A 15,117-nucleotide genomic window follows, 5' to 3' on the forward strand; every position below is an offset into this window, starting at 1 on the left:
ACAGAGAATGAACTGAATTAATAAAAAACTGGACTAAAGCAATAATAGAAGAAGTGATATGCATGAGCCAAGAACTCAAATCTATTTCAAGTTCATGCTGAGGAGGTGCCCCAGACCCAACAGGTAAGACAATTCAGGATTAGAGGTGGGGAAATGAGACTCTATGTGCATAAGCCTAATGAAGGAATGGTGGAAGGAGCATGCCTTGGCAAACGTGTAAGTCTTTGGTTTCTGTGTGTTGGTACAAGAGAGAAGGAGGATGGGGAGGATTTATAGTCCCATGTTTAAACTCAGGATGATCTTCTAAGGTGCTGATATAGCTCTTTTTAATAATAATTTTATTTATAAATGCCTTTTTAAAAATTCAATTTTAATTCCCTGATTTCTTTGAAGAAGCAAAATTTCAATTAAGTCTTAAAGCTGAGTCAGAAACCATAGTTCAGAAAGCAAATCTAGGTAAAATTGCCCACAAAAGAAGCTATATGCATAGAATGATTACTTGTATAGACCAACAGGTTCTCTCATGATCCTCTTTAGACTGCGTGAGGAAATTTGGTTTTAACCAGCTAGTGCAAAGGGCTTTAAGTATAGACAAAACTTTCTATATTCCTGTCAGTGAAAATGAGCACAAACACATGGAGATCTCAAGTGCTTAGGAGATATCAAGTAGGTGAATAGAAAACATTTGATTTGTGTATGTGTAAGAAGTTTGTGTGGTGGAAGTTTCTTTAAAGAGGACACTGAGCTGGTGCTTAGTTAGCAATATCTGGCTTGAGAATAATTACTCTTTAGATGATCAAGGCACCTTTGGTTTAGTCAACTGCAGACTTTTGGCAGAGAGTGGATTCATCTTGCTTTTTATCAAGGTAAGAGAAGATGACCTGATCAGAATAAATAATATAAGTGATAAATATGAAATTTGAATGACCTCATAATGAAACATGAGGACTGTTACTAAGATTTTGCTACAGATTTGTGAGATTGTGGAAAAAGAAAGGAGAGTCCTACAATTTATAGTTTTTATAAGCAAACCTTAGAAAGTTGGAAAACCACTTTTACCGAATCTAACAAAATAAATAAATCATAAGTAAATATGTAAGTATGTATCATAAGATTTCTGACTGATCTTTTCAAGGGAACAAAGTATTTTTTACATCTGAAGTGATAGGATCTATGGAGGATGTTTTCTTGAGCCTAAACAACAGATTGGTTTGTCTCCTTTTTTTAATCTTTTTTTAATCTTTTTTTTTTTTTTTTTAAATTTCCAATGGTACATTTGAAATAGAAACGTTCATAAATTGTTTGCTAGTTTTGAATATCCAGAATTTCCAAACATTTAATTGCTTGGGTTTTTTTAGGGTTGATCTTTCTTCTTTTATTTTATAAGGATATACAGAGTATAAATCAGGAAACCTTAATTGTAGATATATTTATTTGAGTTCTTTATGGGAAAGTTTCAGCTCCATTTAATAATAAAAAAAGTTGTTAATACATTCCTATATGAATAAATGTGGGAAGATGCAAAATCAGGGGTGGGAAGAAGGGCATTTTACCCTGCTTTTGTACAATCATTTATCTGACATTGGTTTTCTTTAAGAGGTGACACCTTCTATTTTAGAGAAATAACTTCTAATTTCACTTTCATTAATTTTTCAAGCTCTCAGCTTCAAGGCTTAGTTTACTTTCTGCTTTTGCTGGTCTGGATTCAATATTTAACTCTGGAATATGGATATGTACTTTATGGATATTTATATTTTTACTCTGTGATTCAGCAAAAATACTTGGATATTTTCTCATTTTACCACTACAATTAGTTGATGGCTTTTTGAAATAATTTGACTTTATGTATATAACCATGGCACCCTTGCTATCAATAGTTTGACCTGAATTGCATTATGCATGGCTCTAATAATTAACTCATTGCTTAAGCTTTTGAATGTCCCAACAAACTGACCAGTATCTGTCAAGTACACAATTTTTCCTATCCTAAGAGTAGAATAGTGAATGGATATTTAGTTTTTGAATAATTTTAGGTGTGTCTGTGTGTACGGGTGCTTCTTCGTTTATATTACTGCTCCTTCGTATCTGTGTCATCTGTGTAAGGGACTTGTACCAAAGGTGGCATCTTCATGATGATGACATGAACTTCCCTAGAAGGCAAAGATAATTTTCATCCTGTATCTATAAGCTTTTGAACTTAATATTTTGACTCTCTATGAAAAGAACTTGACAGTAAAGAATGGCATCCAGTCCAAAGAATGAGGCAACAAAACCATTGTTTCAACTTAAAGGACTGAAAGTCCTTCTTGGAAGGTTTTTCTTTGACTTGTAGTCAGTGCTAGCCTTCAAACACTTGGTACCTCTTTATGCCACAAATTATGTTTTCAAAACATAATATGGTAATCAGAGTTGATAAAACAAATCAACATTAAGAGAAAGCAAGGAAGAAAGTTGCATAATTCAGGTATGTTTTCCTTTGTATGTTCCCTGTGCAGAAAAAAAAAAAACAAACCACAATGACTCAGGGCACTGTGCCTAGTAAATTTGAGCTTTCCTTTGTAAGATGTGAATAAAAGCCAGCTTTCTTCCTTAGGCCAACATGGAAAGCATGGTGATGATAATAGAGTCAACAGAGTTTCTAATAGGAACATCCTGAATAAAGTACCAGATTTCAGAGATTGTAACCTTAGATATAAGAAGCATTACATTCTTATGGCTTTCCTGAGGCAAATCTACAATCCAAGGACTTTTTATGTCATTCTGGGCTTCTGTTCTTATTTGAACTGTATTCTAACTGAATGAGAAGCTGCTTTTTTTCTTTTTTGATATAGGCTGGCCTTGTTCACAATGGGATTCCAGCATTTCCTGTTAGAATGTGATTTACCAGGAATTTAATTAATCTCCAGTTCAAACTGTACTACACGCCCCTAAAATTAAAAAGAAAAATAAACATAGCAATTAACATTGAGAGCTAAACTTAGCACTTGAAACTTAAATTACAATAAATACAGATGAACCCAAACCAAAATTGAAAAAATGAATGCCAGTGAAACCTATTATGTTCAAAAGCCAAATATGATTACTGTATTTTAAATCTTAGGTTAAGAAATAACATGGATCATGATATGAATGGCATAATGTAATTACATAATCTGAGTTCTATCAAACATAAACTGTACCTTTTATATTGTTTATATTGCTGTTTTTCTTAGAGATGTTTATTTCTTCTCCTTCCCTCTTTCTCAACCAAGATGTGATTTCGAAACACAAGCAAATGTCAAATCCTCCTGCCTTCGTTCTGCCATTCCATTTCTGAACTTCTGCCAAACTGAAAATTTCCATTCAGACTGACTGGCATTTGTTGAACTGATATTTTTATTATTATTATTCTTACTTTTATTTTACCACTCTTCTTCAAAAGTAGTGGAAACTTTGTGCAACCCTTTCTCTGTCCATGCATGACATTTTAAGAGCAGCTGCTTCTGTGGATCTTTTTCACAATAGTACATTTTTTCCTGCAGATGCTCTGAAAACCCCTCACAAAAAACTTCACTTGTTAAGTCCTGGTCTATGGTATTTCCAAACTCATATGTAGAGCAGGTACCACCCAATTTAACACCATGCCAACCTAAGAAATACAGAGACCAAATAAAAAGCTACAATGAAGAGTAAAGAAGATCAGTGGAAAATTTGTTAAAATCTCCTCCTCCTTCAAAACAAAACAGATTGTACAGACTTTGGATTCAAAAGCTCTGCTCTACTACTCAGTTATACTCTTTTATGATAAAAATGAGTAGGTAGAATAATATGCACAAGAAAATAGATGGAACAGAATGGCTTATGAGGAATTCCTTATGTAAAAAAGGCTTTTCACATTTACTGTAGAGTAATTTCTCCAGCCTGTGATGTGTTAAAAAGAAATGTAAGACCATGAAATGTCGCTATACTACAAGAATCCTTCTTGCTTTTTGTGGACAGTACACAGGCTGTTTGCCCATTAAGACAGCAGACAGTTCTCAAAAGATGTGTTATTTTAGTTATAGAACCAATTTTTTAGAAATAAAATAATGAAAAGTCACCAATGAATTCTTCTATGGTTGTGCAGACCTGAATAAACTAAACTACTTCTGTGTGGACCCATAGAAAGATATTTCAGCAAGATGCTCCTTTTCTGAGCAGCATCCTTTAAGCTGCAGCCATCTCATCTTCTGTGCTTCCCTGTGCTGAACCTGGAGCTGAATAGCAGCAGTAGCAGGTGGAGCTAGACCATATTTGTCCTGTTTGCCCCTTATCACATAAAACAGGGCTTCAATTCCACCTCTTGGAGGATACTTTAAAACATGACTTATTCTTCAAAACAGACAAAAAATCTTTAGGGTAAAACAAAATTCAATATGAACTAGTAATTAAAGGAAAGAATGCCTTATTAAAACACGATACTGAAAAAATTAAATTCCTAACATTCAAAGATTATATGTTTTTCCCTTCTCCCCTCTTTTTCAAATACTGAAAACTAATGAATTGCAAAGTTACAAATGACGGTAACCTTGTGCACTTTTTGTGGAAGAAGCCTCTAAAATCAGAGCTCAGTTTGGTGACCCAATATAGCAGGTCAGAGGAGCAATGAAGTCCTTGAATATGACTGAAATCCTCCCAGCATGCACCATTTTTCCCTCTTATTGATCCTTGGTATGCTTGCAAGAGCCTAATTTTCCTTTTCCAAAAAACAGGGGTAATTATGCCTTCCTCTCTTGCTAACAGATTTTGTGAGGTGCAAATGAAAGTTTTTAAGCACATTAAATTCAGCGCATGAAAAGATCGCTTCCTGCTTCTAAATGTTCTGTGCCTGTTATGTTTTATAATTCTAAGGGTTCAAAAGTGATTGTGTTGTTATATCCTCTGTGACATTTATTATTTCAGTGAAGACTTGCACAATTCATTTGGAAGAACTCTGGCCTGTAATTCCTGTACATCCTATTCCACCTGTACGTATAATTTTAGGCTCCATTTTTAGGTGATTTCTTCCCACTGAGGAATTCAGTTACCACATGGCTAAAATAGTTGTTTAGTCCTCAATCTAAAACTTGCTGAACATTATCTTTTGTCAGTGACTGCTTGCCTTCAATTTTCCCATCTCTGAACATCCCTGTTTTGGCACCTCTGTCTGCACACGCCAGGTAGTGCGACAAAGCACAGGCTCCTTGTCTGTCTTGCCCTCCTCCTCTGGTTTCTATGCTGTCCTCAACCATCTTTCATTGAAGCACTCTGCCTTTGGCTCTCTGTAATATATTTTATCCTAACTGTGATGTTTTCTGCTCCAGGTAGCTGTGTAATAGCTGTAGTAGCTGAATTATCAACAATGAAGGCCTGCAGTGCCCTGCATTTGCTACTTACTTTCTGCTTTGTATGGGAAAAGTTCCCAGGGAAAGCTCAGGAACCTCATATGTTGTGTTCTTTCAAATGCTGCCTTAAAACCTCTGATTTAAAACGCCTCCGTCTGGCACAGGTAGACACCATACCTAGCTGCTGCCTGTTTTGTTACTTCTGCCTCTCAAAGATACCGGTTTGGGTGGGAGGGAGTACATATTTTCATTTCTGTTTGAAAGAACAAAAATATTCTCTCAGGCAGAGACTGGCATCTTTATTCGGCACCTTCACAGGCAAAACAGTGCCCTACTGCAAGGCTCGCATTCTCAGCAACTGAAAAATTACAGAATGTATTTGATATGTCAAAACTGAGAACATAATGTATATGATCTGATTATCCTCACAGGAGTTAACATAGTTCCTTTCTCCTACATTAGCTATTCCATAACAAATACATGTTCCATGCTGCTGATGGACACAAAAAATTAATGTTCACCTGAACACAATAACTCTCACCTTCTTGCCCGCATAGCAACTTCCTAATGCTGGAGACTGGGGCAGGCTTTGTCTCTGAAACAGAATTTACAACAAATATGTAATTCAACTAAGGCCATGGTTTACCTAGGTCTTTATTATTTGCTTCTGCTACTAAGACAGGCCTTTACTATTTAGACAAGCATTAAGAAATACTGTTCACTGCCTTTTAATTTTTTCCTTCTATAAATAATCTATATCTGCTTTTCAGTGTCTTGTTATTTCATGTGCTTGGAGCTGAGCTCAGATTTTGTTCTCTCTCTTTGACTCTAGTACTCTTTCTCTCGGAATACTCAGATGTTGTATTCAGACATCTGGGTTTCAGGATGGTAGGCATGCAAAAATGAATGGTTATGTCTTGATGATTATAGGCATTTATGATTTCACATGTGTATATCTATTAATATTTCCTGAGAGGACTAGGACATAAAGAGAAGAGAGTCACAGATAGTAACATATTGATAGTGCAGGTATGATAATGCCAATAATATGATGTAGTATCAATATAGCCATTGACTGCTAATACTAATAGTTTTTGATCATCTCTGTAACTGCCAAAATGCATCAATTAACATTTGTAGAGAGGTCTTATTTTTTACTAGCCTGCTTGATGCAGTTACTAAAAAAGAGCAGATAAACTTAAGGCACTTCTTTGTTTCCAAAAGCTTGTTTGTTTTTTGTTTTTTCTTTTTTTTGTGTGTTTTTTTGTGTTTTTTTTGGTCATTATAGCCACTCGTTTAATAAAAGGCACTGCTTTTTCCTACAGACCTCTTGCTGCTGTGTTAATATCTGTGCTCAAGCTCTGAGCATGTCCAATGGTGATCTTGAGTGGGAGTGTGTAATTCTGACAGGGCACTTTGTATCATCTCTGTCTTCTGGATTTCAGGCTGTCAGGAGGGTTTAAATCATGGCCAAACCCATTTAATGTGTAATGAACAGCTTCTAAATGACAGATTTTCCAGCAAACTTAGTAAACACAATTTTTAAGTGTTTCTCTTCCTTTCCCTTCCTTCATGTTTGTCTTAGACTATAACTGCACCAGGATATTTGAGGTTTTCTACAAACCCTATGAACTATAGTGGGGCAGAAATCTCATATAAAGTATGTGAAGGATTATGAAGTGTTTGCATGATTCTCTCTTGGTATTCATAAGGGAGGACATGCAAATTAAAGCCATCTGTGAGATTAGGGGTTGTGCACAAATTCTTTGACTGGCCTGATATCCAAATGACTTCTAGGCTACTTCATTATCACTTAATCATGGCCAGCCATTTCGTAAGTGTAATTGGAAGGGGAGTAAACTGGGAGATTACTGACCCTGCAAAAACCTATTACAATTTACACGTACATGTTCCTACTTGGTTTGTTCTTCCAGTGACTCATATATTGCTATATTAGGTCCTGGGCTAGTATCTTTTTTATTTTAGTTTGATTTGCTCAGTTGGCCAGGAAATTAGCATTGTTGAGATGAGGCAGTAGTGATTTATGAGAGTCAATCAAACTGCCATTTAACTTGTTCACTGGTAGTTTGTGGTAGAGGGATGCTTACTGCCTTGGTTATGATGGCACACAGAGCTGAACGTTCTTTCCTGAGCACCATTTCGCAGGACTAGATAATCCACTCCAGTTTTGTAGCAACTATTGTTGAAGTTACTACATCGGCACAGCATGATTTTTGCCCTTCACCAATTTGGAAGGAGCTAGATTAAGACAATCCAGGGAACTAGGTGTAGCCAGGATCTCTACAATCAATCATCATACACTTTCTATAATTTTCAAAAGTACTTCTCAAGTGATGGAAGTATCATTGTCTCGCCAATGAGCTCAGTGAGATGACAGGGCTTGCCCATGCAGGGATTACCCAGCAGACTACTAGCAGAGCCAGAACAATACTGAGGTTACTTTGCTCCAACAAATGGGCCAGTGCTTAAAGAGAGCTGCTAGGCCTTCTCCTTTCTAAAGCTTTTATAGTCAACCCTCAGTTTGAAGTCTTAGTTATGAAAAAGGCTGAAAATATTACTAAAGCAAATTTGCTTTTCGCCTTTCTGCAATAAAAAATTTGATTTATCTTTGTTTTCTTGCACTGTTTGTGGAATATCTTAATTTTTGTTTTCCTGGCTAGCATAAAAGTTTTACTAAAAGTTGCATTTCATTGCATTGCCAGGTAAATGGGCATTTAAACGCAGTTTGCACAATGCTAGTTCTAAATTACAATGACATAGGCAATATGTTATTAATCCATACACTAAAAACAGTCAAACTGGGGTTACTTCTTTGTTTTCTTTCCTCCTTTCTTTGAGGATCCTTGTTCGTATGTAAATTCCACCTCTGATAGTTTAGTGTATGTATGTGTTTTATTCCTACTGGTACTTTCTTTTTTCTTAATTTAGGTTTCACTCCTTGATGCTGCATTTGAATCAAAAGCTTTACAAAAAGCTCTGCTGTTAGGCAGGTATCTGCACTATTAATTCCTCTGTTTTTTTCTTTTGAATTTTGCTATTATATACTACACTACTACTATACTACTATGCCAGTAGTGTCACGATAAGATAAGCACTGTTAACCTACTGAAAGAGTCAGCATCAGGAGGTTAAAATGTGGTCAAGGGTTAATTTTCCAGACAGAAATCTCATTCGGTTTTCATGGTTTTGCTGTAGTCGGTCACATGTTTAGTTGTTATTTTACTGAGTCTGCTATAGACCATGTTTTAAAAGTTGCTGCTCAACAGTTGTTTGGATTGACAGCATGGGCAACCCTTTTGTTGTATATCAGGCCCATAAGTACATCACCTTTACTGAGGAAATGCCTGGAAGGAATGGTTAGGCTAAACAATTTCAGAAAAACAAGTGGGATTTTTTAAACTGAATGTTGTTTTGAAATATACTTGCCTCTTACATTTCAACTGTGCCTATCCTTCTACTGAAGGATCTTCTTTGATGTATATATAATTTTACAAAGATGTCAGAAAGGTTTGTTTGTTTTTTTTTTTTTTCAGTATAAAGCATTTTTGAGGGTAACTCTCTGTCTTGTTATTAAGTCAGTTTGTGTTATTTTTTTTTTCCATATTGAGTTTAGATTTTATCCTATTGGATTATGTTTTGTTTTTTTTTTTAATTTGAAAATGTGGTTACATTCTTCTCACATTTTCCAGGAAAACCAGAGTTTATAAAATCTTCTCCTTGCTCTGTCTGCCTGGATTTATTTCTGGTTTTTATGTTACAGCAATTATTTCTAGCTCCATAGTGTGTCAAATCAAGCAAGAAATATATCATTGTCTTCTTTCAGATAAGTATGTGAAGTATACATATACATTATGAAAATGAAATAATATATAATTTTCAATATATAGTGAAGCTTTGTAGTGTAATTGAACATGTCTTTTTCTAAAAGAACACAAATATCTTGCTTGTAAAGCAGTAGCATTAAAAAAGCTGAATTTTTAGAACTATTTTTTCTAGTAAAACAAATGCAGCACATTTTTCAGAATGTTTTCAACTTGGTAAAGCTGTTCAGTCTGTTCAAGTAAAAAACAAAGTGATTTTGAGGTTACTTTTTAGTTTTCTAAAAGGTTTATTTAAAAAAATATATATATATTTAAGAATACTGTTTCCTGAAAATAGTAGTGAAAACCTTAAAACTTTATTAAAGTAGTAAAACAAAGCTGCAAGAATTTTGGACAAACATGCAAAGTTACAAAATAGTTACTGTGGCTGCACCAGTTCACATGCAAGAGAAGTCTAACTGGTGATGGCACAAGACTGTGTTTGTGCACACAGAGCTTTGAGTGGGTTGCCAGTAGATATGTGGGTTGCTTTTTTTTTTTCTTTCCTGTAAGCATCTACCTCTTAATAGTTAATGAAGTTTCTCTGAGTACCACTCAGCATAGTGCATGAAGAGAGATGAGGATGAAGAGGACTTCAAAACAGCTTTACTCTTCCGTTCCCCCCAGCATGCCTGAAAAGACCAGTTGGGGGAGGAGGGAAGAAGAGGCATGTGGTGTGAGAAGTGACAGCAAGCAGTACAGCTCGTCTGCTGCCAGGACACCTTTAAGTCACAGCTTCTCCTGGAGTTACAGCCCAACCGGGAGCACAGAGATCTTGGCTGTTACAGAGTGCCAGCCTCCTGCAGCTCCATAAACTGGGGTGCCAAACATGTGGCCATGGCGGGGTATGTGCTGAAAGGTGGCCAAGGTGCTGTGCCAGCAGCCTGTGAGCCTGTGGTGTAGGGAAGTGCAAGATGGGATCCAGTGGTCCAAATGCCACAGGTGGTACCTAGTATCTGGTGGGTACAAGGTCCCTTGGAAACTTCAGTTGGGGCTGGCTTAATTGGCTTTGTCTGACTGACACACTGACAATTTTTAGTGCGCTGCTTAATGATAATTCATCACTGATTTTGGTTTAGAAGAGTACGTGGTAAAGCCTAGCGCTTCTGGAGATGGTCGATGAGTGGCTCAGACATCCACTTGGCAGGGTGGTGTGGACAACTGGAGACAGTAGCTTCATCAGCTCTGCTGGTCCAGGGGTTAAAGTGGTCACGTGCTCCCCAGGGACAGATCTGTAGCCACAGCCCTCCCATGAGGCCATCATCCCTGGCTCAGCAGCTGCTCTAGTCTGGATATGGGTATAAATAAGAAAACAATGGCCTCATTACCCAGGAAATTTCATTTATACCTGGAGCATTTGGCAGAGTTTTATTCCACAATTACATCACAAGAGTGGCTTACAGCAGTAGCAACTCAAGAGATGTGGCCAAGAACACAATAAAATGATTATAGATTTATACAACACTGAGAATATAATTACTTTCTTGTAATTCCAGGAATGCTGGATTGCACGTGTGGAAACACAAGCAGCAAGAACACAGAAAACAAGCTGCTGGTGGTGAAAATTTTCCCTGACAAGGCAGCATGGGAAGGACAGAAGTGACAGGAACATGGTGCTTTCCTCTTCCTTGGCTGGACAGGGTAAGTGGCGAGTATGAACAGTGAGATCAGAAAGGAGAAAAGGGGAATGGTTGTGGCAGAATGTAATATGCGCCAGAATATGGTGTAGTGAAACAACTGTAACTTTGAAAAACAATGTTAGTATAGAAGTAACCTGAATAGTGTTACTGCTACTGGAGACGATTTATGTAAAAGCAGATTTCTTTAGTTGCCTTTACACCCTTAGCTGTAAATAAAACCCTCAGGAAGGGCTGAGGGTAAAGCTGGATTTGCTAGCTTGGGGCTCTGCCTGTTAATTGCTGAACTACATCAGATCATATAAATCTGAAACTTCATATCACACAGCAAGACGACGTCATGAATACCTAAATTTACCACCTGATTGCTGTGATACCTGGAATTCAGTGCTCAAAGAAAGGACAAATATAGCTGTTAAATGAAACCATACAGTCTGCTTTGGTACATTTTGGCAGTTTAGAAAAAGCAGGTTTTGGACACTGCCCTCCAACAGTCCCTCTATACAGAGAAAAAAAAGCTCACTTTCTTTCAGAAGTCCTCAGAAATCCTGAGCTTGATAGGTTCTGGCACCATTGCACCCCCCCAAAAAAACCAAACTCAAACCAAAACAAAAAAACCCTCAATCTAGACCCAGTGCCTGGATGCTGCCAAAATATGTCCACAAAACCTAGAAATTATGTCATCCTAGTACAAATAACCACTGCTTTCTATGATTCAGTGAAAAAGGAAAAAAAAAAAAAAACAAACAAAAAACAACAAAACAAACCCAAACCAAAAAAACCCCACGACCAACAGCCCTGGGATGCCGCCAGATCCCAACGGAGCGGTGCAGCCCCTGCCGCTGTGGCTTGAGCCTGTCGCCGCGCTCACCTCTCCCTCACCTCTGGGCTCCCGCGAAGTTTTGCGGGACTGCTCTGCCACCAGAAAAGTCGCGCGTGTGTGTGGGTGAGGATGCCGTTTTGCTTTTAACACGAGAGGCCAAACTTTACTTTTTAAAATAAATTCGGTGAGGGGAGGGGGTTGCCTCGTCACTCGGGGGGTGTCGCGGACACGGTGTGCCTGCGTGGCGGCACCGCCGCGCATCCGAGTTGCGATTTCCGACCTCCCCCCCGACACCCCCGGCAGCGGAGCCGAGGGGAGCACGGAGACTCGCCCCCCGCGCTGGCGGCGGGGCCGGGGCCGGGGCGGGCGGCGCGGCGATCCGGCGATCCGGCGGGGGGCGCGGGGAGCCAATGGGCGGCGGGGATCCGCCGGCGCGGCTCGGGGGCCCCTGGAGGAGGAGGAGAGGAAAAACCACGGGATTGAGCTCTGTCAGTGGCGCTCGCTGCTTCCAAGGGGGAAGTGCCGGGGAATAATTAATGTTTTTATTAAATTTGGAGGGAATTTTTTGCAGCCGATCGCCGCGCGTGGCCTTCAGGTGGGTCTTCCCCGCAACTTTGTCCGCCGCCCCGCAGGATTGCCTGGCGGTGGGCTGCAAAAGCGAGCCTGGGGGAGAAGGTGGCTCAGTGCGGGGGTGTGTGTGGGGGGGTGTGGGGGGGTGTTTAGGGGGGTGTGCGTGGCTGCGGCTGGCGGGCGCTGCCGCCGCCGCTGCCGTGAGGTGCGCGGCCAGCCCCGCCGTTCGCCATTACGAGTTGAGCACACGTTTGCCAGAGTCGGGGCTGCCACTTGCGCGGATCGCCCGGGGGATACGGCGGGGAGTGTAAATAAACCCCAGCCTCTCGCCTCGCTTTCTGCTGCTGCCTCGAAGTGCTTTTGCTCCGTGTTTTCCTGGCAGAAGCGTGTAACCCAGGTGAAGGCAGAGAAGGGAGGGTTGTTTTTATGAATGGGACTCTTTGAGGTTAATTAGCTATGCAAATTCAAGCAGTTCATTCATGGCTTTTTTTTTTTTTTTTTTTTTTAAATCTAAAAGCCATCTTGTGTTCCCCTCTAGGCTGGTTGGAGTCCAGATCCCGAGGAAATCTCCAGATCAAATGCCCAGTAAATAAAACACTGAGCTAAGACTTGTGGAAGACCTGCAGAATGGATGGATTTTATGACCAGCAAGTGCCTTACATGGTCACCAATGTGAGTGATCGGTTCAAAGTTGGTGTTTGTAAACTTGACTACGACTTATTTCTGTGGGGGAGTTTCACAGTCTGAGTATCTGCTTTGTTATTGCTGTAGGGACGACTTCATCTGGGAGATTTGCCTGCAGGATGAGCCTATTTTCTTAGCTCTTTCAATAAAGCATCATGTTCTTTAAAAGACAGTTTTGAGATGGTTAAAAAATCATGCACATGATTAGCGGATGAGAGAGGCAAGAGCAGCAGCAGCTGCATTCAAAGTTTCTGGCTGCATTTGCCTGCTACACTCAGAAGAATGAACTTGAGGCAAACGTTAACATTTTTTTTTTCTTTCAGGACTTTGCAAACATGTTATAAGTAACACGGAGAAACAAAGCAGTCTATTATAATTTTATATCTGGATTCTCCTGCATAGCTTGTGCAGAGGGGATTTATATGCTATTGTGTAGGTTTGTGTACTTTAGATGCTAAAAATACATGGTATTGTGTTGCTGCTTGAACACATTATATATGTATCTGTACAAACAGATGTTTACATAGATACATACATAAAAATATGTTGCATTTAGACACAGGAATCTTTCAGAGAATGTTAGGTGCTCAGCAATACCTTTTGCTAGAAATTGGAGGCAGCAAGCCGATAGTTTCCCTGTTTGAAAATGTAAAGAATTCATGCCAGCTTTGAGTATTCTTGATTAAATGAAAAAAAAAAAAAAAACCAACCAAACAAACCACCAACCAACCAACCCTCAGATTTCTGAAGTAACTGATCTTTCCTGTTTATAGAATCCGCGTGGGAGAAACTGTAATGAGAGACCGACAAATGTCAGGAAAAGAAAATTCATTAACAGAGACCTGGCTCATGATTCAGAAGGTGAGGGCTTGTTCCCCCCGTTCCCCCCCTTGCCCCCCCTCTGCTTACTTACTAATGCAGAAAAGCTTTTTGAGAGGTATTTATTTATTTATTTTGGAGATAAATATATCTGGATCAATCTGAATAAACAAGACAAGAAAATTGCATTTACTACTGCAAAACAAACTGGCAAAGGCAATAAACTGATGAAGTTAGTGTTCTTTCCTTGACTTAGCCTGTTGCATTTGAGGTACTGCTGCACATGTGGCACATGGATATCGTGCACTGAGGCCAAGCCTTTGCAGCATCTGACACAAGTCACGGCACCTGGCTTTTTCACCTCCAGGCCTCTCGAGGTTCAGGGCTTTTCCTCATTGCTCCGATCTTTTAACATCCTTTTCACTGGTGTGCATTCAGTGACGGCAGTCGGCATGATAATGCTCGTGTAGAGACTGTTGGTTTTCACTCTGGCTTTTCTGTAGAGTCAGGCTCCAGGTGTCTGGTAGCCTGTCTCTATTGCTGTGTAACACTGGTAGGGTTAAAAATCCTGGGGAACTCAATTAAGGAATTCTAGAGTGGAGGAAGTTTTGTATGGCCAAAGATTTGTAACTTGGTCCCATAGGTTGCTGCTCACATGACTGTAGTTTGAGAATTGTAGTCTAGCAATAGCTGTTAACACTTCTTTAGGTTACTGTCAGTATAGATGCTGCGCCTACACCCTTCTAAGTATGTAAGACATATTGGAAGGCATATAGGGCCCTGCAGCTTACCCCTTTATAAATCTTATTGGGTGAGGACATATTGATACACTTTTCAAAATCTCTACATACTTGTTTGGAAATTTTATTCTAGGGTAAATTGAAAAGAAGGCAACTTTCTGATTTTCAATTAAATGATTTCCAGACACGAACATGAGGTAGCAGTCCACAGGGTAAATGAATAGCCTCTGTCATTTAAGTGTGTTTAAATAGCTATCTGTCAGCATTCATAAAAGAGGAAGTCTCTCTCAAAATACAGTAAATTAAAAATAAACCATTTGTCAGTTCAAATATCCCACTTAGTCTTAGTAAACAGAATTTTCATAATTGAGTTTCTGAGCTTTGCAAGTAAGCCGAATGCTGCCCGGTTTTACACCCATTATAAGCAATTGAGTTGCAGAAAAAAGATAAGCTGCTGCAAAACTCAGTCCATGGAGAAAGTGATTTCACTTTAAAGAAGTACAGTGAGTATAGAATAGAGGAAATACTGGTGATTCTCTTGTCATACATAAAAACATAAGGGGAAGTACAAAGGACTTCCCATTTCTGTTTACTATTGCAGCATCCCAGGTCTTTGTTTCA

At 39.1% G+C, this 15,117-nt stretch overlaps 1 protein-coding gene across 4 annotated transcripts in view; it reads left to right on the top strand.

Moving 5' to 3' along the window:
- Nucleotides 1-12,388: 12,388 nt before the first annotated feature.
- ETV1 (ETS variant transcription factor 1) overlaps nucleotides 12,389-15,117 on the top strand; it is a gene marked incomplete at its 3' end in the record, with an annotated part of 64,498 nt that continues 61,769 nt past the window's right edge. For all 4 annotated transcript variants that reach the window (XM_080340039.1, XM_080340035.1, XM_080340034.1 and 1 more), the window contains exons 1-2: nucleotides 12,389-12,925; nucleotides 13,711-13,798. In XM_080340039.1, coding sequence (XP_080196165.1) covers nucleotides 12,881-12,925; nucleotides 13,711-13,798 — 133 coding nt within the window. In that variant the 5' untranslated portion in view covers nucleotides 12,389-12,880. The remainder of the gene's footprint in view (nucleotides 12,926-13,710; nucleotides 13,799-15,117) is intronic.

This window comes from Nesoenas mayeri (genome assembly GCF_963082525.1).
Source record: "Nesoenas mayeri genome assembly, chromosome: 2".
In the NCBI taxonomy this organism is placed as follows: domain Eukaryota; kingdom Metazoa; phylum Chordata; class Aves; order Columbiformes; family Columbidae; genus Nesoenas; species Nesoenas mayeri.